General features: G+C 41.2%; 1 protein-coding gene and 1 long non-coding RNA gene across 4 annotated transcripts in view; one reads left to right on the top strand and one right to left on the bottom strand.

Annotated features, from left to right (window-relative positions):
• ELOVL2 (ELOVL fatty acid elongase 2) overlaps positions 1–18,671 on the bottom strand; it is a 37,946-nt gene extending 19,275 nt beyond the window's left edge. Inside the window, exon 1 of one of the 2 annotated variants that reach the window (XM_090136945.1) lies at positions 18,293–18,671. In XM_090136945.1, coding sequence (XP_089993071.1) covers positions 18,293–18,295 — 3 coding nt within the window. In that variant the 5' untranslated portion in view covers positions 18,296–18,671. Of the gene's footprint in view, positions 1–18,072; positions 18,268–18,292 lie in introns of those variants that run through there. The other variant, XM_090136946.1, reaches the window with a different exon arrangement.
• Positions 3,532–13,042, top strand: LOC116226565 (uncharacterized). Of its 2 annotated transcripts, none has more exons than XR_004166367.2 (4): positions 3,532–3,749; positions 4,816–4,983; positions 5,098–5,229; positions 11,736–13,042. It is a non-coding gene; the product is annotated as an uncharacterized LOC116226565 (long non-coding RNA). The 2 variants fall into 2 exon arrangements; XR_016464992.1 differs by having other exon boundaries at positions 5,095–5,229.
• Positions 18,672–23,679: the final 5,008 nt, after the last annotated feature.

Raw genomic sequence — 23,679 nt, 5'->3', positions numbered from 1 at the left:
CCGTCAGACCAGGTTGCCCAGAGCCACATCCAGCCTGGATCCATAACACTAGGACTGCTTTTTGCATAGATTACTGATTTCACTGTTCTAGCTTCTGATATTTTTCCTCTTATGCCTGGCTAGGATGAACAGACAGCACGTGGAAGAGCTGAAGCAGTTGAAAACTAAATCTACCTCCTTATGTGTGTGCTGAAATAACCCAGTGGGTACTTGGACCAGCTCTCAGCTTTGCTCCAGTCTATCCTCATTAGGACTGAATCGATTCGGTGTCTGGCTGGCTTTTCACAGGTAATTTGAAATGTTCCTAGGAGGCCCATCAGAATAAATAAGTGTACTTCTTAAAAGTCTCCCAGCGTTTGCTTCCCATTTAATTCTTTCACAGCTTATTTTAGATTTTGGGAAGAAAAACGAAAAACACTTTTATTTGGCTGTCTTATGGATTTCAAAGTTGTTAAAGACAATGCATTTGTTTATATCGCACTACAGATTTGGGGGAAAAAAAATCCTATTTTGAAAAATGTAGGTGGTTTTGTGTGAGTGGTCTGTCACCTTTCTGTTAGCACCTCTACAGAAGACCAGACTGTATTTCAGGCCTTTAGAACATGTCCTTAACAGTGCCGCTAGACAGGTTAGATGAAAATGACTTGCTCAACATGATCTACTGTATTATTAAAGACAAGCAAATAAAATTAATCTGCACAAAACTACATGCTCAGAGGACATGCTTCTCTCTGGCAATTCACTATAATAGCCTTTATCAATGAAGGAATTTGAGCTGCAAGGCTAAAGATTAACATGTGTTTCATGATTTCCCTTCTGTTGTACAGGGCATGGCTCTGGGCGTTGGCAATGGTGGCAGTTTGGCAGGATTTAGGATAGATTAGTGGTAGACCTGTTTACCTACACCTGGAAAAAGACATCAGGTTAGTTAAGCAAATCAAATCCCCCTGGTGGAAAGATGGAGAGGGAAAATAAAGCCAGAGATGATCATGCAACATAGACATTCCTTATGAGTTTCAATATTTTTGCAACAGAAAAGGGAGTAAGTGACTAAATTTTTGATCCTTTGAGAAAGACTTATGTGCAAGAACAGGAATGGACAACAGGCTAGGGAACACACCGCAGGTCCTAGGGCCTCATAGCTGCAGCAGCAAAGCCTTTGGAAAGAGAACTTGACTCTGGGCATGGGATCTTCATAACCAGGAAAACTCTAAAGTTTGATATTCTAAAATTAAAGGCTTCTTCACGTTCAGAGACAGCAACACTGGTCTTTCCTAAGCCGGAATGATGAACTTCTATTCAAAGTGTTCTTAGAATACGTAAAATACTATTACAGACAATAACGTTGATTAAAATACAAATAATTATTGATTAATTACTGAGTATTATTAAGTATATGCAAACATGCATAGGTTTGTGAGGCTCTTTTGATTAGGTGGATTCTAAATTGCTTTATGAAATGAATTTCCTACAGATGAGTGAGCTGCATTCAATCTTGCACTAAGTGAAACCTTTTGTATTAGTGGTTTCTTTTTCAAGCAATAGCCTGGAATGGCATGTAGTATATCAAGAAGTCCAGGATGATTTGTTATTTGTTCTTACACAGCTGTGCAGAAATTAAAACAGTCTTTATACAAAACAGATCTCATTTCAGGCTTCAAACAAAAACCAGGGGTAGGTGTCAGCTTCTGGAAGTGAATGTGATATTTGATGCAACCATGATAGAAAAAATATATGTTAACTGTATAGTGATTTTTCTCTTATTGAGGTGGCATCTTTTCGTTAATTCCCTGGAGATTTCTGCTCCACAGCAGTAGTGGAATTAATCTGAGTTTATCAGCATGTTAAAGAAACCCGCATGTATTTGAATGCACAGTTATTAAAGAAGGCTGCAGTAGGGGCTGAAATGAAGAAACATATGGACTAAGATACATCTCAGGACTGTGGTGTAACTGCTTGTAAAATGAATTGCTTATCTTTTTATTGACTGGAGAATTTAAAGCTAATCTGGAACAAAGGTGTGCAATGGGAGACATTTCTTCTTCAAAAGTTTGTTTCAGACCACCTTGGGGGTTTTTGTCATCTTTATCTTTTATGATTTCTGTGTTTTATCTGTAGAGGAAAGCAGTGGAGATAGATGAAGCTGAAGGCAGAAAGGTGAGCCAGAAGCTGCAATGGGGCAAGGGGAAGTTAGGTGAAACTGGGAGGCAGGACATCCAGAAACTGATAGTAAAATGTTGCTTTATGCAATTCACAATTAATGCATGGAGCTGCTGGGTGATTTCATTGGAAGCCAGAGTGAACTCAGGAGAGAAGTGGCCAGCCATCCTAGTGAGGACTGCTGCTACTGGTGAATGGGCAGGAAAGGAGAAAGGGAAAGAAGGAAGAAGTTAGCTGGAAAGGAACTTTTCTTAGATAATCTTTTTTTAGCATTTCAGATTAATTATTTCAAAAATCAGAAACTGGACTCTGTACTCAATATGGAAATTTCTGTGCTCCACATTCCTGGGTATTCATTCAACTCTGATGACTGACAAAGGCTAAGGGATAGCCTACATTACAAAGTCTTAATCAGCCCAGAGATTGCCACAGCTCCTTATGCACAGCCCTCTCAAATAAAGGTTGCTACCCAAAGGACTTTTTTTGCCCATGCAGCATACATATACGTGGGATGATTTGGTAGCATAGAAGTCTCACTGTTTGATTCCTTCCTAACAAATGGCTTTGCAAAACCAGCAAAATTTTCTAACTTGTCCTAATAAGAATGTAACTTAGTGTGACAGCAGTGACCCACACCATGCAGAATTTCAGGAAGGGTAGTTCTGCAAGTGCTCCAGGTCCATCCAGAGCAGTGCCCATGTCATACATGAACAACATCTGCTAGTGCTCTTGTTTTGCTGAAGATAACCAAAAACAGCTAATAGAAAGAACTGCTGATGACTCCATCTAAAGATACAGTTATTATTTTACTAGCTACAAGAAAAGAGAAATCTATGTCTTTGTTTTGGAAATGCAAGTAGGATTTCTAAAAGATATCAGCAAGGGCCATGTTTTGTTTGAAAGCAATTTATCTGAATTTCAATATTTTTTCAACCAGATTATATTTTATTCCAATTGTTTTCTCACACTTTGCATTATACGCTCCATTTTGCTGCTAAAATTTGCATGCGTGTGTGCAATCATCTGGGACATTTTTCAGTTGCTATTATGTAATTTCAGCACTTGGTGTGACTAAGAGGACAGCATCCTTGCAGCCAAAGGTTATTTCTGCAAATATTTGGAATATGACTGAATACAGGTTGGCATTATATGTGACACTGATAGCTTGCAGGCCTGCTGGTTTTCTGACTGAATAAATTGGTGGCAGAGCTGAGCCATCACATAGGCTGCTTTCTACTTTTCTCCAGAGGATGTAGAGAACAGCTGCATGAAGAGTGATTACAGCCAAAAGTGCTGAGCACTTTCTCCTGTGCTGATTGAGTCACATAGAGAAAGCTGAGTTGCTAGAGGTATTATTGAGGGTGAAAAGATAAGAGAGAGGAAGCTGCAAAGGAAGACTCAAGTAATATTGCCTTGGTAGCTGCTGGGTTTACATTACCTAATGGGAACGTTGTGTATTCAGTGGTTACCTCAATAAGCAGAAGGGCTAATGATTCATTGTATGAAAAATGAATGGAAGAATGCAAGGTTTGTTAAGCAGTTACAGCTAAATGTAACTAAATTGAGGCTTCAAGTTTTATCTTCGTCAGGTATGGCAATGGGGCTCCCCAGGTGGCTAGAATTTGAATAATAGATATTTTTTCTGAAATATTTTGTCTAGCTTCTCTTCTGATCCTAACATTTAAAAATCAGGATGCTTGTGTTTAATGGTTCTCTTATTTTGTTGCTGTTGGGAGACATTCACTGCTTGGTTTAGCAGTGCCTTCAGGAAAGGATAGGCTGCCATTAGAACCTGTACCAGTCAGAACACTGGGTCTGCCTGAGTTTCCAGGAGCTTGCTAAAAGGTGCTGCTCACACAGCAAACTGAATTTTTTCCTTGCTTCCTTGTCTTTCAGTTCTGCATTCCCTCTCCATCTTGTGAGGGAGAGTCTTGTTCCTTCTTTTCTCCTGCTGTTTCTGGGGGGGATTATTGCTGGTTCCAAAGCAGTTGGATGGATGGTGCCTTCAGTGACACCATATCAGCGGGTAACTTTGTGGCCTGAAGGTGGAAAAACTGTGTCCCTCTGTGAAGCGTGAGTTTGGGTGGCCTGCATACAGAGGAGGACACAGCTCTCCTGACAAGCCCCTGCTCAGACATTTCACAGCTCTCAGGGAATTACTCCTAGAGAGCATTAACAGAAAGAGCAGCCCACAAACAACAGGGCTCTGCCACAATGGAGAGGCAGAACCCTTCAGTGAGCTTGTTTGTTGCCCCCCAGAAATGTGTGCTGGGTGAGGGGCTCTCTATGGATGCTGAGGGTTAATCCCTGAGACAAGCGCTGCCATCCAGATTGCATTTCACACTCCTCTCCTTCTTTGTGTGGGTGGAAATCAGTGCCTGATGTGGTTTGCAGTTGTCAGTGATGTACTTTCATCACTGTACTTGGGACAGATGGTGTTGTCTACCAGGAATGGATGGGGGCTTGGTGGTAGAGGAGGGAACATGATTCCCACCTCCCTGTTGCCTCTCACCCAATGCCCTGTAGTGCTCTATCTGAAAGAGAAGGCTCTTTAAGAGCCTTCAACAAGGGAAAATATGCAGCTAGAGCAGTGCAGGGTAAAGTGCTCACTCTGACTAAGAAATTGGAAAGGTAGGAACTTGTCTTTCCCTGCAGGCAGCATGTTGTCCTGGAGCAGAAAGGGCAAACATCTACTTCAGGAGGTGTCTTTGCTTCAGACAGTACCTCACCTGATCAGCTCGGGCTGGGAGACCTACTCAAGAAGGCAAGTTATGCTGGTCTTTCATGCAACATGCCTGGCTTAGGAGTCTGAGCTGCTCTCAGGTGAGGAGCCAACACGCTCCAGGTTCTTCACTTCTGGAGAAATGGCACTGATGCTTGGGCCCCCTCTGCTCTGGGATTTTTATTTTTGTTTAACAAGATGTTTCTTTTCAGCAGGCGTTTTGCAGTCTGCCTCAGTGCTACACCCTCTCAGCCCATATCTGGGAATGAGGACCCAGTGAAGAAATACTGTCTTACCTCCTCTGTCTGGACTCCGATCAGGTCAAAGAAGCACCATCAGTGTCAAAGGTGAGTACGCTTTATGAGGCCAAACAGCTTCTCATGAAAGCTTATTACTTGTTTACAATGTTCTTTAGGATGTAAGTGATTTTAGACTATCCAACTTGCTACAAGTCATAAAAAATAGTGTTAATTTGTCACATAGAACAAAGTAGGCCTGGCTATTGACTGTATTGCCACGCTACTGTGAGATGGCAATATCATCATGAGACAAATTTTACTTACAAAATTAATTATCTGTTTCATTACCTTAAGGACAAGGAAGAGGAATCTGGAAGCTTTTTCTGGTGGTTTTTTTTTTTTCCCCACTACAATTTCTTGGGTTGGCATAGAAGTGCTTTAAGAACCAATTAATAATCATTTGCTTTCCCAGCATCTATTTATAATTCAGGCACTTGAAAGCGTGCAACCTATTATGTGGTTTTCATTGTTTTACCTTGTAAAATGCTAAGTGGTCATTCTCTCCAGGATGGAAAACATCCTTTCTATAATTGCTCTTTGCAGGATTTCCCTTTTTTTTTTTTCTTTCTTTTTGCTCTGTTCATTATAATTGTATTAAGTAACCACTAAAACAAAACACAGTAATCACAGTGCTCAAAATAGAACTCATCTGGCTTTAAAGGAAGAGCAGAAAGAAAAAGTGACTGTTGTGGTCCTCTTTGCATTGTCAGTCACATGCCATCCTGAAAACCACATCTTTATATTCCATCCACTTGCTTGTTATCAGAGTTTCAAAATGAAACTGTCACCAAAGCAGATCAGTACAATCCTGTTAAAAGTAATCTCCTTGATTCTACCTGCTACACAGGGGAACATCAGCTTAACTTGTAATTAAAGAAGATTTCTCTAGGGAGACCTTAGACGTGGCCTGTCAGTTCCCAAGAAAACAGCAGCAACCACTGACCTCATTTTTCCCGTGCTCTAACCATTAGATTTAAAATGATGGTATGAACTGAGATGGGGCATGATTCCTGACAGTGACAGGCCTGTACAACTGTGAGAGAACAAATAGAAAGGGAAGGAGTCAAAAATAAAAAGGGAGAAAAAGTTCTACCTCCCCCTACTAGTTTGAGTAAGTTGCTCTCTTAAGCAAAGCATCAGCCTCCTGGAACCAGTCCTAACCTGAGCAAGAGAAAACTTCCCTGGGAGCAGGAAGGTTCTTATGTTACAGGCAGAGCCTCAATGAGATTTGTGCAGAGGGCATAATTCTGTTACATTCCTTACTACTCACTTCAGCTCTTGCTGGTCTTTCAAAGGGCTGAGAAGATGGATCAATATCAGAATTGATTTTACATCAGCCATACGAAAGCCTGTATGGCTTACCATATCTGCTCCTGAACAACTAGACTTGCTGAATGATGCCAACCCAAGTTACTAAATGAAGGAGCAGTGTGTCACCTCATGTTGCATAATAGCAAGACAGACAGCTGCACTGTGAGAAGCATAGGAAAATAACTCCACCAGCACAAGAAAGGGCCACTGCTATTTTAAGGCTTTGGATTGACCAGGATATCTGTTTTCAGAACAGAATATTCCTCAAAGCTTTGTCTGTGTAAGCAGCTTCTGCTCCATATCTGCACATATGTTGATGCCAAGTTTTTTGCAGTGAAAATCCAGCATCCCAAATTTCGACCCATACACTGAATGAACAAGATGGAGGCAGGGATAAGTGGAATGGAAGGGAGATTTACAGTCAGAAGTTTACAAGGCAGCTCACTTTCCCAAGTATGCCACATCGTGGTAGTTCAGTTTTCCTCGCTATTTTCAGATTTTGCCACTGCACAGAAGTTGATTTTGTGAGTTAGCATGATGTGTGAAGGGCTCTTCTTATACTTGGCATACGTGTTTGGACATTTTTATGGAGAAAGCAGAAGTAACAAACAGACAATGTGTCCTTGCTAGTACTGTATCTTTTCTCAACTTTCCATTGTAACAGGCTTTAAAATGAAAGGTGAATAGAAGACCTTAAACCTGTGCGCAGGATCTCATGGCTAGACAATGAACCTTAAAAAAAATAAAGCAAACAACAACAATAAAAAAAACACCCAGTGTGTTTTCCCACAATCCTGGCAGTGCAGTGAGACAAAGGGTGCTCTATGCCTGAGAAGTAGGTTTCTTGGTTGCCATCCCAGACGTCTGCAATGTAACGCTGTGTCCCCACCGTGGGGATTAATGTGCAAGGGACTGCCTGCACCTCCTGTTACAGGCAGGGGGGATCAAAAAGGATTTTCTAAAATGTGTTGCCTGAGCGGGGCTCTCCAGTACTGAGCAGTTTTGCCTGTCTCCCTTCAGCAGCTCATTCTGGTGCTGCAGCAAAGGGTTAGGAGCAGCAATATCATGTACTGGAACAGGATCAGACAGATGTTCACATGCTTGGTTGGCTTTGGTAGTTACTTCTCTAGTTACTGTAGATCCTCCAAACTGCAGTCCTTCTGAGATAAGTTCCTGTTTTCCTAAATTAACATGTTCTAGAGATTAAAGTTAAGCTTTCAGATGTGTACAAAGTGGGATTAAAACCTACAAAAACACATCTGCAGTAATACCTATGCATTTTCTTTTTTTTTTTCCTGAAGCCTGTAATAGATGTTTTGTTTAATCCTTGAAATAATGCTATTGAGATTAATTCTACCCAGTTGTATTTGCTTTTTGGAAAATTGCACGTGTAAACAAATTCAAATTGGGTGAACTAATTTCACAAAGACACAGTGCATCAAAATGCTCCATCCATTGATTTATACAAGATATAAACAATAAGTTCTGCTATTTTCTTGCCATATGGGAATGGACCTGGAAGAAGCAGGAAACCTAACAGGGAGATTGCTTATTGCATAATTATATCCCAACACTTTTTGGGTAAATGCTGAATGCCACTGGGACCAGCAGAGCTGCACGTAGGCACAATGGCCCATTCGCCAAACTCACTGGACATACTGCTAGAAGTGGGGCCTTAGTACTTTAATTTCTATTCAGACCTTGTAATGAAAGACTCTGGCAGAGCAGCCAAGTGCTGCAAGGTAATTGTGGCAGTGTCTTTAGCTAGAGGTGCTTTAATTGCTGGCCTTGGAGCTCAGCTCGGCAGAGCTGAGCCAGCTGTAAGAAACCAACCAGTTTTCTTTCCCTACTCAAGAACATGGTTATAGGCAGCATAAGGTACTAAAAGATGCTGGGGCTAAGAATAAAGGAGATTTGTCCTGAATAGGAGTAAAATTGACACTCACGAGGTGTTCTTTCAATTTTTCTCCATTCAGAGACTGGTATGATAAGCCATGTTGTAGCCTGCTTCAGCCACATCCTTAAAAGCAACAGCACTCAATTTACAGATTTGTTCTTACAGTTAAGGTGAAGGAAATCTGATTATATTTATCTGCCCGTTCGAGAAATTAAGTGTTAGTGTTTTGCAGTCATTTGCTACACTCTTTCTTGCTGCTCCAAAGCAAAGATACTTGCCAAACGATTTATAGGGATGGAAGAGGAAAAGGGGGAAGGAAAAGAGTGGAAGAGGAGGAGGTGTTTGCAGTAGGCTGCTGTGGATTAGAGTTCAGATCCAAGCTTTCAGCCTTAATCTTGCAACACACGCAAAGCTTTTCCATTTCATTTTGAGGTCAGTACCCAAATTCAAAACCATCGAACTGCTGCGTGGGGAATTCAGGCACACAACTCAGTACTGGGAACTTTATAGTTATGAGTGCAACTCATTCTGGGAAAGAAATGCAAAGTTTTAGGAGGAAGTATTTGTTTATAAAACTAAAATCTGCACGTTAAACATAAACTCATAAGCTTCAAATCTGTTTTATTTAAAAAATTCTAATCTTCTAATTTATTGGACTGATGCTAGTTTTCATTTATGATTAACTGCTGATTTAAAGAAGAAAAGTAAAAGTAGAAAAAAGATTAAAGATTGAGCATGTCATGATAGCTAAGACAGAAAGAATGCACGCCTAGAAGGCGTTCACTGCTTCAGCAGATATGTTAGTCTGAATATGAATTTTGCTTTCTTCATTATGAACAGTATTAAAAGATTGGCCTTTCTGGCAGGGGCTTTTCACACAGCTTTCTTCATCATGCTGGGAGACCACCTGCTAGGTTCAACCTAAGCTGACCTGAGGGCTGTCCAATGATGGCACAGGCTTACTATGAGGTGGTAGATGTCCCATGCTTGTCAGTTTTCAAGAGGCACTGGGACAACGCCGTCAGAACTACTGACTATTAACTTGAACTATTAACCTTGAAGTGGTTGGACTTTATTGTTTTTTGTAGGTCCATTCCTACTGAACTGTTCTACTGTATCTTGAAGTTGGGAATTCCCATGTGACTTCTCACCTACATGAAAAAAACCCTGCACTACAGTGACCGTCACATCCCTCTGGATTGATTTAATTAAAATATCTGAAAGTATTGTAGCAGTTCTTAGAGCCATTGCAAAGTTAGAGGTCGTGTGGAAAAATACTGGTTCCATCAGTTGCTAGGTATAGATGAGGTTCAGCACTGAGTAGATAGATAGCTATTAAAAGGAAAACAGGGTTGCTGGCAAGGTCAGCCCAAATTGAGACCTGATATACATCACAGGCACCGATCAAGTCTCTAGTGCCTGTTTCCAGAAAACGAGCTCCTTGTGAGCTCAAGTTTCCAACAAGTGAAACAGATGTTCCAGATCTCTTTAGTTTTGCTGTTTCTTCAAAGAAGCAGCATCATTTCTTATTTGGCTTTTAATGTGTGTTGCTGGGAATTACGTTTTGAAGAAATGACAATTTCTTATAAGTAAATGTAATAAATGCATTCATTTTAAGTGACGTGTTAGAAGTAGCACTGATGGTACCTAGAGCTGATGATTCAGATGATCATTATATGTATCACTACATACATCCTTAAAGACACAAAACGGGAAGCTGCCTATTTGAGAGAACAAATAAAGGCAGAATAAAAAGGAACTATCAGGTACGGAATAATTTGAAAGAAAAATCTGTTGTCTGACAGAAATGGAAAAGGTAATGATGAAAAATCTAACTATTAAATATTATAAGGTACAAAGGAGTTAAGAAAAAAAAAAGCAGCCGCAAAACACAGTTCCTCTAGAAAACAGACTATAGCAAGAAACGTGCACCTCTTTTGAAGTCTGTAGGATTTGTAAATGCAGTGGGGTGGCAAATGTACAATAGCAGTGAGGGCTATTTAAGCAAATGAAGGAAAAGAAATGCAAATATCTGTAGTCTTTAAAACAAACCATTTACTTGAAATGATTTATTTCAGCAAGATACCAAGACAGAAATCAGTAGGTGGCATCTGAAGATGTCCTTCAGGACTTTTTCCAGCACTGTGTCATCTGAGGGTTCTAATTGAACTGAGCACTCCCTTCATCCTAATCATACACATTTCTTCTTTAAAATTCAGGTATAGTTTTTTGTTGTATTAACTTGAAGATCTGAACTATAAGAATATATCCCAAAATGGCTTATTGAGTCAAGTGCAAGACAATTTCAGGTAATAAATATTCAAACCTCATCTAATTCTGGAATTCTGGAACTGAGGAATGAGTTCATCATGGGAGTTTAATGATCTCATTTTGCTTTTGGGGTCACAGAGGGTCATGTTGCAGTGAATACCTTGTTATTTAGCTCAGTATTAATTTACATGACAGCATTACTTCCACAGTAGTGTGCTCTCCTTCATGTAAATAACCACCTTATTGCAGCCAGTGAGAAATGCCAAGAATCACGTTTGCATCGTTGTCTATCAATGCAGTCATATTTGGTGGAGAACATGTGAAGGGTGGGGACAGCATAAAAAAAAAAGGAAGGCACGTGAAGTCCCAAATTTGCTGAAGACTAGGAGACTGATAAGGGTTTCTTTGGTTTTAGCTTATCAGGATATTCCTTATCTACTGAGTGCTTAGGACGTGAGTATTTCTGAATGCATTTATAGTAAGTGGAGCCATGAGCTGTGAGCCAAAATCTTGAAATACAAACCCTCTTTTACACTCATGAAAACACATCTGGAGGGAAAATGATACAGCGCTGTATTGTTTCTCCCTTTTACACCCATTCACCTGAGTTTGTTCTCTGGGTTGGGCTTCAACTTTGCAATTTTCAACCAAAACACTCTCTGATCTAAATTCTGCCATCTCTCAAAGGAGGAGATGGCTTCCTTTTGCACACACTAAGCGAGAAAGCTAGCGTTTTAAACTTTGATCTTAGAAAAGATAAAATCAAGGTATTATTTTCTTTGAGCATGGAATACATTATGATCTTACCATAGGCTACAGCTTATACTTGATTAAAAATAAATTTGTTCACAAAAAGTTGTATTAAATGTAGTCCTGAGGATAAGTTTCAATGATATCCAGTGTGAAATAGCACGATGCTGGTTATTTAGTAAGTGTAAAGTGCAGGAGGGGAGCGGTGCTTTATGCTTTAGGGTAAGCTATGGGGGATATTCTATGATATGTCTGAGTTTCTCATTGTAAGCAAAATAACTCTCATCTAGTCTTTTATCTTTCAAGTTTTTTGGTTTTTTTTCAGATACCATTCAAATGCAAGCTTACAAAATCTCCAGCACTAAGGAAGGAATAACTGCACTAAAAACAAAAGGTTCTCAATATTGCCTTTCACTGAAATGGAAAGCTACTGGTATTTCTCAGAGCAATAAGCTAAATGATACTTCCTCTATTTCTCTGCACAAATTGCCTGATTTTGAGCCAATATTCAAATGTGTTTCTGCTCTCAGAAATCACAAACTGTGTCTCAGCTTTCCAGGGATGTGTGAGCATCCTGCGATGCTTTTGACACATAACAGAAAAACAATAATCTTAGGCTTCATAATTAGCCTTCTACCAGAAAAGAGAAGCTTAGAAATTAAACAGAATACCATAAAACCAGAAAAGTTATGTACTTTTGACTTCTGTGGTTTTTGGCATGGACAGATTCATGATTCTTCATCTTTAAGCTGCCAGTTAAAGCCATTTGCTCCAGTACTTGGAAAGGAAAAAATCCAAGGGTGCTTTTGAGGGTCAATCCAGAGTCCTTAAATATCTTTTTCAAAGGGAGGTGCTGTTTTCTAGGGGAAGGTTTGCATTTCTGAAGCAATTCATGTGTAATGTACTTTGGAGGGTGAAGACAACTGTGCTGCTATCGAGCACACCTGTGCACTGGCAGGCTTAGAAGGCATCTGTCATCTCTGCTTTCTAAAAGAGCAGAAGGTGGGGAGAAGAAAGAAATTTATAAACACCTTGCTAATCTGCTTTTTGATATGCTTTTTCCTTGATATCTTTTTCATCCATAAGCTTGGAAATTGTGAGGTTTTTGTGTTGCTTCATACATGGCTTTCTATCGATATTAAAAGGCACATCTCAGAAAGAGAGTAGGGCAAGTCCTAGTTTGGTTCCAGTGGGAACCAGTACAGTCAAAACTCCTTGTAGCATCTCCTGTGTAACAGCAAAATGATACTGGGATTCTACCCAGGAAGAGGAGTGAGGAAACATCGTCTCTGCTGAGAGAAGAGATGCAGATGTTTTTACAAACAATGCACAAGGATGCTTTCTTCAAACTAGAAAAGTTTCTGGATTTGTAAAGAAGAGCAGCTTTGAGCAGTCAGTCCATATATTTCGTCTATGAGGAGATATGAATAACAGATCAACAAGCCTGTAGATACAAAACTGGACTTTGTGTTATTCTCCTTGGAATTGCTTGGACTATTGACAAACACGGAAGAAAAAAAAATGTGTCCATAATAAAATAGTGTTCTGCCACAAATACCAAGTTTTAGCAGATACAAGCTCACACGACCTCACATCTGACCTTCTGAACTGCAATAGAAGTAACTTGGCTTGCTCTCTGTGCACTGCAACCAGTGACAGGAGAGCAAGTGGGTGTGGATGGTGCTATTCAGAGCTGCCTTACTGAAGGATGTGCCAGTTCCTTGGCATGGAAATCACCCTGGATGCCTTTGCCAGCCATTTATTCCCTGCCAATTTGAGAGCACATTACTTTTAGGAGCAGTTTTATCCAGCCCAGGGTGAAATGCAGGAAACGAGGTATTTTTTACTTTGTTCTGGCTGTGAAAATGCATGCATAGTATAGGGAAACAAAGAAACAGTATCTGATGCATGTTTTCCAAAGTGTTACATGAGAACACATAACAACTTCAAGAGGAAAATATCTCCTCCTTCTGTTAACTGCTCATTACTTTTTCCTCTCTTTTTTCCATTAGATCCTTGGGAGCAAAAACCCAGATTTCAAATGTTATTTCATGTTTTTGACTTCAATTGTGATGAAAGAAGACTGGGTGAAGAGTGGAAAGGAAGTGATGGCCGGTTTTCCAGTTTGAAAAGGAAGCCAGAGAAAAGAGCATAGGAGTCTTTCCTCCACCATCTCCCCCAGAACTCTAAATTTACCAATTTTCAAACCTTAAATGAGAGCAATGAACTCCAAAATCACCTCTTTAAAAGGTATGGAACCCCAGTAAAAGAGAACAGTCTGCTGGCACGGGATAAGAGGCTGCACAAACTAATGAGCTCCCTTCCTGCCTTAATGACAACAGTAGGTATCCCAGAGTCTAATCCACATATAACTGGAATGTTGAAGTCCAGAACTCTTAAACCAATTCCACCATGGAAACATCCGGACAGCTGCTTCTCTCCAAACAGAATAGAAATGCTAATGACTGTGCTGCTTGGTGAGGCTCCAACAACACCATGTGTCCGTAACAGCATAAGCTACTGTCACACAGAAGAAATAAAAGCAACTGTAGACTTCTCATCATCTCCATAGGGTATTCCTCCGGTTAGACTGCCATAGTACATTGCCTTTGCTAGCAGCAAAGTGTCTTGGATGATAACTAGGGACTAGCTTACTTTAGAGGGTCTTTAAGAACTGAGAATAGAATGGTTTGTTGAGATTCTGTATGCTTGATTTTAGGATAGTTATTTGAAACTCGGCCACCAACTTCCAATTTCCACTCCTTGCTGCGTTTGGCCTTTAAATAACGACAGAATATGAAGAATTTCCTGTTTCATTTCCATATCTGTCCTCCTCATGGGGAAACAAAGCAAAATATTCCCCAGCGATGATGAAAACAATCTCATTTTTTTTTTTCTCCTCTAATTACATATCTTCATTTAGCTATTTCTGAGACATAAGGCTTTATTTCCTTCAGTGTGTGACATCTGACCTTGACAACTGTGTATTGCTGTCAGTTTTGACTGAGGAAGAGCAAACGCAATGCAGTATAAAAGTCATTAGCTGGAGGAATTTAAGATTAAAAGAAAAAGAAAAAAAGCAACCCACTTAGTAGTTGTTAAAGTGACATCTAATCAGAGTACTTTCAGTATTAATGCTAATGTAATTTAAGTTGTAAAAAATGATCCCTTGTCCCCTCCAGAATTAAAGTTTTGAGTTTCTTTTTGGTTTTGTTTGTTTTGCTGTGTTACCTAGGTATATAAGTACCTTCACAGAAGACATAAATATTGACTTGATTTCATACTGAATCCTACTTGTAAGCTGGGCAGCAGACCGATGGGTAAAGACGTAGCCTGGGTGGTTCAAGTATTTAGCACATGGTAAGGCAAGGCATGCAGGCTGCATGCAAATAATGGATTTGTAAGCTCAGCTGTTGCCAAGCTCTTACAAACTGGCTAATAAATTTGAAATGCCTGAGTTCTTAAGCGTGTCATTTATAATGTGGTAGTGCTGCAGGACCCAGCCTCACCAAGTGGTGCTTCTCTGCTGTAGCAGGGGAATGCTTAGCCCTTCCACGGCTCCTTCACAAGGTAGACTCATCCCAGCAGCTCTGTGGTACACTTAGTTTTATCCTCCTAATTTATCTCCATCCTTTCTTCAATGACAAGCCAAGCTGCACTTGTGGCATATTACTTTATCACCTAATATGGATTTGAGTCTCCAATTATACGTGTTTGGATCTGATCAACTATTTTCTTTAATAAAAATTAAGAAATGCTATTAAATGAAATTAACATTAAATTAAGTGCCCGATGAACAATGTATTTGTTTCTTTTACAGGTCAGAGTGACTGTAATGAAGATGCAATGGCCAGTCTTAAAGAGTGGGGGGAATATTCCTAGGGAAGAAAGGAGTCAACACCAAGGCTGGAATGCAAGTTTATATAACAGGTATTTATAAGCAGCTATGCAAATAAGAATTTACTTGTCAAGCATCATACCCTGATGTGATGGCCATGGTTCTTGGAAGAGTTAGGTATCCTTCATCAATCTCAATTTACACTGGTTGCCTAAGTGTCTTAGAAAACTTAAAAAAATATATATTCTACCTTCTATCTAAATAACCCATCTGCATCTGGACTGTTGTAGAGCTACTTGAGCCTATTAAATACAGTGTCATGCCATCCCCATGTTTATGCTTACCTTAGTGCTATCTAGCCTCTTTGTAAGCACTAGTTGCCACGCACTGTGCAAGGTTACGTACTGTCTCACTCTGTAAATGTGGGATTTGACCCCACAAAAAATATACTGACAAATCAAAATTTATAATCGGTTTAAAGTTCAAGGGTGCAGCCAAATCCTTAGCCAGTGTAATTTGACCTAGATCCACTGAAGTAAGCACAGCCGTATTGAACTGCATAAGCAGAACTGTCCCACTGTGGTCGCCTTCATAGTGTGGGAATAAAAAGGAAACACTGAAGGCCTCATGAAGACTGTTTTGTGACTTCAACAAAATGAACTTTTTAAAGTGTCGCTATGCTACATTCTATAAATAATAGTGATGTAATGCCTATGATGTTGATGAAACTCTTAAAGTAGAAGGGACATTAGTAGCACATACCTGCCTATTGCACTTCAGAAGGGGATGATAAAATACTGTTCATACTTCTTGGCATAAAATCTAAGGTTATTATTTCTTTGCTTCTGGTACTGTCAGTAGCATCCTCCTTTCTTCCCTCAGTCAGCTCCACAACTACCTAGACACTCATGGGCTGCAGCTTTTAACCCTGTATTAGTTTCATTGCAGCAGTTTTCATCAAAAGCTTGGGTTTCATCTTCAGGCACTAATGCTCCCATGACACTCTTTCAAACTTTTAGAACCAAAGCAACCTTTGGTTAGGGGATTTTACCAAATTGGTCATTTTCCCCTCAGAATGCATTCATTTATGAATAATGCAAAATCAAAGCCACTTTTCAGCAATAACAGATTATTGGAGATACAGGAGAGCAAAAACTTGCTAATAGAGCTCATGTGTAACTCTGAACACCTGTATCTAGCTACTGCTGCTGTTCAAAGAATAATTCAGAGGTTGAATGGAACAGCTCTAAGAAACAGAACTGACAGGTTAAGGAAAAGTGTTAACTATAATTTCCATTAGCAGGAATACAAAGTTGTCAATATTTGTCATTTTTTCATTTGTACTCATATGACTGATGTCATCTCAGTCCAAATGAGGTGAGTCCAAATGAAATACTCTACCTGTTTCAGGCTATTCTAGCTTTCTTTCAAGCTGTCTTAATCTGGATATTAGTTGTACCAGTCACTGATAAATAACACACGTTGCATTCTGGAACACCAGTTTTATCTGTAGTTGTAATCATTGTATCATAAGAGAGACGGTATCAATGGCTGGTATTTCAGGCTTTGTGCAGTTGTAGTATCTTAGAATTATAGAAGGCTTGGGTTGGAAAGGACCTCAAAGATCATCAGCTTCCAACCGCCCTCCTGCAAGCAGGCTTGTCAACTGCTAGATCAAGTACTAGATCAGTAACTTAGTCATGTTTTGTTTTCCTGTCTTACCCAGCACTATAAGAAATCTCTCTTCAGTAAAGTAGTGGAAAGCCATCTGGAGCTCCCAGGAAGTCATGGCACTGAGCTTGCCAGACTTCAAGAAGCATCTGAACAATGCTCTCAGGAATTTGGTCTGATTTTTGGGTGGTCCTGTGTGGATCTCAATGATTCTTTTGTGTCCCTTCCAACTTGGGAAATTCTATGATTCTATAATTCTATAAATTTATATACCATTTATCATAGAATCATAGAATGGCCTGGGTTGAAAAGGACCACAAAGATCGTCTAATTTCAACCCTTGCTATGTGTGGGGTGACCAACCATCAGCCCAGGCTGCCCAGAGCCACATCCAGCCTGGCCTTGAATGCCTGCAGGGATGGGGCATCCACAGCCTCCTTGGGCAACCTGTTCCAGTGCATCACCACCCTCTCTGTGAAAACCTTCCTCCTAATATCTAACCCAACTATCATGTACCTCTGAGTGGACAGCAAACACAGTGAATAGGAGAAACAAATTCAGAATTACAGAAGGTGACTGTTAGGAAGAGGACTCAATTAATGGAATTGAATACCATTCATATCTTAGCTGGTCACCGCAAAGGGGATTCCAAATTGATTTGTATGCGTGAAAGGCAAAAATTACAGCATATATTGCAAAATCATTTGGGAAGTTAAATTGTATGAAAGAAGAATCGGGTACTGAAGAAATCATGTCACCACTTCTGATACAAGTTTGGACGGGGTATTCAGCCCCATTACGCCTCGGAGTGCAGAACACCCACACGGTGCTCTTCTACTGCATCAGGTCAGCGCTACCCTTCGTGCCTCGCCGTTTGCAAACGGGATGAGTTCCTCCGGGAAGTTACCATGACGGCACGGCAGGATGCGCTCTGCGGAGAGGCTCCTACTTGCTAAACAGATGGCTGCACTGCTCCACTTCAACTCTCCTAAACGTCAGACTGGAACCTAAAACTCCATTGTTCATTCACTACGTGGAAAAAACCAAAGTGTGCCACGGTATGGCTAGCGCGGGCGCTTCGATTATCATGCCACCGGCAGTAATCTCTTTATGTAAGCTGCTCAAACGCGACTCGAAATAGAGAAAAACGTACCTGCTTGCAGGCAGGGAGATAACGGGGTGCACTACCAGAGCAGCCCCGCACGCTTCCAAGGGGACTGCGCACCGCCCAGCACCCCGCTCCTCCAGCTGCCTTCCCCGCTCCCCGCCTTGCAGCGCTGGCTGCCCGCTCCCTCCCCGCGGCCAGGGCTCAGCCTGCGCTCCGGGCTCCCCTCGTGTCCCGGAGCCGCCATTTCGCGGCCTCCCGCACTCACCATGGCGCCGCGGCTGCGAGGCGCTGTCCAGGGTAGCGGCCCGGCTCTGCCGCCGTTCCCGCCGCGCCCGCCCTATAAGGCGCCGCCTCCGGCCCGCCGCGCCGCCTCCCGGCCGGCAGCCCGAGGGATGGAGCACCGCCACCGCCCCGCTGTCGGCGTGGAGGATGGCAGGAGGCCTCTGAGAAACGGCGGGGAGGGTTCAGCCCCGGAGTTGTCGGTTTGGGAGCGTGCAGTCGGTGCCCCGGCACTCGTATTTGCGCTGGAAGTGCCCTGACCTGAAGCTTCGGTTCTTCCACGCGCTGTGCCAAGCTGAGATCGATGTCCCCTCTGTACGCAAGTGGGGCAATGGGTGGCCACGTGTTTGTTTAGCTTGGCCGGAGAAGAGGTGAAAGAGTGGGAGCTACCGGCTCCCTCCGCGACTGCTCAGATACTGAACAGGAGAAAGGGAAGGGGGAAGCTTTGTGTCTGTCAGAACAAAGACAACAATACACCTTCTGAAGTGATTTTTGATCTCAATGCAAGCAAGGCTTTATATCTCCTATAAAACGTTTATTTAAGCTATTTAAGCCCCATCTGGAGTACTGCATCCAGGTCTGGGGTCCCCAGCTCAGGAAAGAAATGGAGCTATTGGAGCAAATCCAAAGGAAGGCCATGGAGATGATCAGAGGGCTGGAGCACCTCCTCAGTGAACAGGCTGAGAGAACCGGGCTTGTTCAGCATGGAAAAGAGAAGGCTGTGGGGAGGCCTCATTGTTGCCTTCCAATACATAAAGGGAGATTATCAGCAGCAGGGAAACCAACTTTTTGCATGGTTAGATACTGATAGGGCAAGGGGAAATGGCTTTAAACTAAAGGAGGGCAAATTTAGATAAGATGTGGGGGGGAAGTTTTTCACAGAGAAGCTGGTGAAGTGCTGGACAGGCTGCCCAGAGAGATTGCATATGCCCTGTCCCTGGAGGCTTTCAAGGCCAGGCTGGATGGGGCACTGGGCAGCCTATCTAATGTTTGATGTAGTGGTTGGCAAGCCTGCCTGTGGTGTGGGGGTTGGAACCTAATGATCTTTGAGGTCCACTGCAACCCAAGCCAGATGATTTTATTATTCTATCAAGGCTTATTGAAAATGTCTTTCCTCCAGTATTTAAAAAAAAACAGTCTTTGGTTTGTGAATTCAAAATAATCTTTCCCAAAATATTAAAATTATCCATTTTAATTTTATTTTTGACACAAAGAATTGTCAACAACAACATGCCACAAATGACAAAGTGCTTCCAGCACTGTCCTCTCAGTTCTGGTTGCTCAGAGTCTAGCCAAGCAGAGCTCAGTGACCAGGCTTTCCCAGAGCCAGGGGCACAAGCAATGGAAGCAAGCCAAGTGCAGTGTGCAACAGGTAGCACCTCCACAAACTGAATGTGCTCGATGTATAAAGCTTGTATTGATCCAAAACGTAGCGCTGATGTTCTAAACCTCAAATCATTCCTGGAGAGTTTTGTTCAAGTACTACTCTACTCCTTGCTTTTTCTTGGCTCTAGATTCAGATACACCAAATGTAGTGAGAATGGCTAGCATCCCAGTGCTGCTTGCCTGCCCAGAAAAGATGTGCCAGCAGCCTCACGTGTAAGCATGTCCTCGTGTAACATCTAGCCCACTTTTATAGACTCAAACTTGTTTGCTTGAGCTTCCAAATTCCAGTGTGTTAGTCTGTACCAAAGTACCATAGTTCCTGAGGTTGACCTGCTAGCCTTTCCTCCCATTCATCTTTTTGCTGTAGTTTCAAAAACTAAAAACATCGTAAAATGGCATTATACAAAGAAATAACAAACTGTGTTAGCTTTTGCTAACTGATTCCATGCTGTCTTGTTACCAGCAGTTCTTAAGCACTCACTTAGAGTTAACACAAAAGCCTGTGACATTAACCTGATAACTCCCCATAATATCACACTTGAGGTGCCTAACCAGTGTCTTCTGTCAATAGAATTAGAAATAGAACTGATGAAACAAGAATGATCACCTCTTCCATTTGAGATTTCTGCTCAGGGAAAGAAGGTAATTTTTTCAGTGATTTGTACAGCTTCTGTTGACAGGACAAATCTGTGAAATAGACAACTCCTGACTTTTAATTCCAAGTTTTGAAAGAGATAGTGATGAAGAGCAGTGATTGACAATGGAAGACGTGTCTGAGTGTATTTTTCTTTCCCAGACCAATATTTTTTCCTAGTGACTGAAACTTAGCAGCAGCTGTCTGATAACTATCTGATCTGTGGTACATTGTCCATCACATTTTCTTCTAAGCTGGAAACAAGTGGGACCTGGTAGTTCCAAAGTCAATGCAATTCAAAGGTACCCTTCCTAAGATGCAGAGATGCCCAAAGCTTGACTGGATACAGCCCTTTGCAACCTGGACAACTCTGTGTGAGCAGGGAGTTGGACCTTTGATGCCCTTCAAATGTTCCTTCCCACCTCAGCCTTCATAGGTGGCTTCTGATAGTGTCCAACCAGCAGCAGTCCCTACATCAGCAGAACTCAAGTTAATGCCCTGTGGTATTTCATCATGAACAGTAGTTATGTAACAGCATTGTCCCTGAGTGAAGAGCAGTTTCAATTGCTTCCATTTACTATCTCTGTTTCTGTAGAATTTCAGCTGGAAATAAGCAGTTCTGTTTTTCCACACGTTGGCTTATTTTTCTGCCTGCTCTTGCAGCAGAACGTGCTGTTCAGCAACCACTCAAAGATAACATGCCTGGCACATGTCTGCTACGCTCAGTGCCTGGGATCCAACCAAATGCATGGTGTCACCTTCCGTGCAAAACAGGTGAATCCAAACCCTGCCTCAGCACAAAGAAATAATAAAATAACTTTTTTTACAATGTTTTTAGTTTTTGAAACTATAGCTGGTGTAATATGCCTGTAAATCTAAAACTAAACATTGTATTAAACTGCCAGCTGCGGGATTGTAAAATAAAAACTAAGCCATAATAAACTTATGCTGCACAAAGTATTAATTTGAGGGATTGCATAGCTTTGTAATATTATGTTTTAGCACCCTCTTTCGGAGTAAAGGAATACTTGCAGGTATTCACTCTGCTAAAGCTGGAATGCAATTGCAAAATGTCTAGGAAAAGTCCCTGGCTGTGCTCACAGTTATAGTTTAATTATGCAGCCTGGTATTTTATAAATTTCCACAAATAGAATCTTCCCATCCCTCTTACACTTAGCATCTTCATATAAATAGTCTGTGTTGCTCATTTAAATCAGTCAAGAACCAGGAAAAGATTAGTGGCTCTGAACCAAAAACTGAAGGTAAACACAAGAGACTGTGCTTAGACACTCTGTTGTTCATTGTCCAAATATCTCTGGTGAGGATCTGACGGTGGTAGCTTGCTGTGAGTTGTGATTGGAACTGCACAGTTTCTCTCATACATTTAGGATTATGATAGCGTACGGAAGTCCCAGCTGGGGATCATTGCCCAGCTATGTTGAGACCTACATCAGGAGACACGTCCTCCCTCAAGGAGCTTATAGAATGAGGTAATGCAGAGGGAAAGTGTTGCATCCAAGGTCTTCTCTGTGCTCCTTCCCTGGGAAATGGCACTGTACTAATGTCAAGAGAGAGGTAGCAGGGGGGAAGACCATCAGGGTATTCTGGGTAGAAGAAAGGGCTACATTTTGCACTTTCTGCATGACCTATCACTACTCAGCCAGCTTCTTGGGTAATTGGGTGAAATTTGCTGTTTTGGCTAAAGCATTTGGTATGGTTTGCCAGTTACCTTTAAAGATATTTCATTTGCCAATACAAGGATTTAAAAAATAGGACATGGTAGAACAAAAACTGTTCGGATTAGTTTAGCTTGCTCATCTTGTGCATATTCATTTAAATAAGCCTTATTTACTTTAGTAGCCTTTGGCAAGACTCCTTCATCAATGCACAGTGTATGATAAATGAAAAGCAGGCTGTGAATGATGCAAGGGTGTTGAAAAGCAGAAAAGATAATCTCATTAAGTGTCTGAAATTCTTTAGGAGGACTAGAATACACTGCTTATATAACATAATTTTCATATGATTATAGGTTGATCATTTAAATATTTTTATTTTCTAGAGCTAGTTAACGATTTTTTTCTTCCTTCTGCTGCTGCCTTAGGGTAATTCAATGTAGATTTGTCAAAGTGCTGAGCACTTGCAGCTGCAACTGACATCAATGAAAGCTGTGCTACAAATAAATTAAATGCACGCAAAACATAAAATTTTCCCCATACATGAGCTGAAAAGGAGGCCAAAAGGGGCAAATCCAAAAGCAGTTGATACTTAGAGTATATGTTTCATTCTACCTGGTGAATGACAGATAAGAACGTCCCTCATCTTGTTTTGCAGCACAAACATGAGCACTAGTTAACTGATTGCTGTGAAGGAACTGGTTGGTCTAGGTGCACTGGCTTTCACACTCTTTAGATAAGGACTGTGCCTTCAGAAACTGGATTACAGCTAGTCATTAGCTGGCTTATTTGCAACACTGCATGTCAGTGCTGCTCTGTGAAATCCATGTCAGATGCTGGTTTATTATCAAGGTAGTTGTCCTACCCCATGGCATATAATACATACATACAATATTATTGGCTTGTTGTTGTTGTTGCTTGTTTGTTTTTCATTCAGATATAAATCTTCATACGTGTTTCATTTGACACAAATGTGGTCCATAGGAAAGGCTTTATAGCCTTAGGGAAAAATCAGATAACTAAGATTCTATTCACCAAATGATTAGAGGAGGAAGTGTTTCTCCTTTTATCTCGTGGCTTGGTTAAAATGTAACATCCACAGTTATCTCTTCTCTGTGGCCGTGAGGATTTGCCTGTTTAACTGTTTCAACCATAATGCCAAACAGCCTTTTTTACTGGCTTGTTGTCAGTGCTGAGGACAACTTCAGTATTGACCTCCAGCAACAACAGGCCACTGAAAGCAGAAAGTCTGGAGCACAGAAGACTTGCTTTTAGTAAAGGAGGACCACTTTGGGAGAGAATTTCTTGTAGTATAATTTGAGAAAGTTTTAATTGGCAGAAATGAATGTTTTAGACCAGCTAGTACCAGCAACCAAAACTATATCACCTTCGGTTTATGAGCTAGTTCTTTCAAACTAAGAGGATTTCCCATTTGGAGCTGGCTTATGTTCAAGCCTGAAACCCCTTCATTTTGTATGTTGCATTCTAGAGAAAGGCACGTTTAAATAAAATTAAGATTTTCCGCACTGAAGACATGTTGATTAAAAAGCTGTCTGCCTGTGTGCGGTGTAATATGAAAAATGTAATTGCTACCTGCTTTCATCTTTATTTCCTAGCATACTGCCTTAGATGGTATCATTATGGTGTATATTTATCACTCCAGGATGACTTCATACCAGG

The sequence above is a fragment of the Phasianus colchicus genome, chromosome 3, assembly GCF_987193195.1.
Source record: "Phasianus colchicus chromosome 3, bPhaCol1.hap1.1, whole genome shotgun sequence".
Taxonomy (NCBI): Eukaryota; Metazoa; Chordata; class Aves; order Galliformes; family Phasianidae; genus Phasianus; species Phasianus colchicus.
Note: the sequence above shows the minus strand (reverse complement) of the source record. Positions and strands in the feature narration are given on the sequence as shown.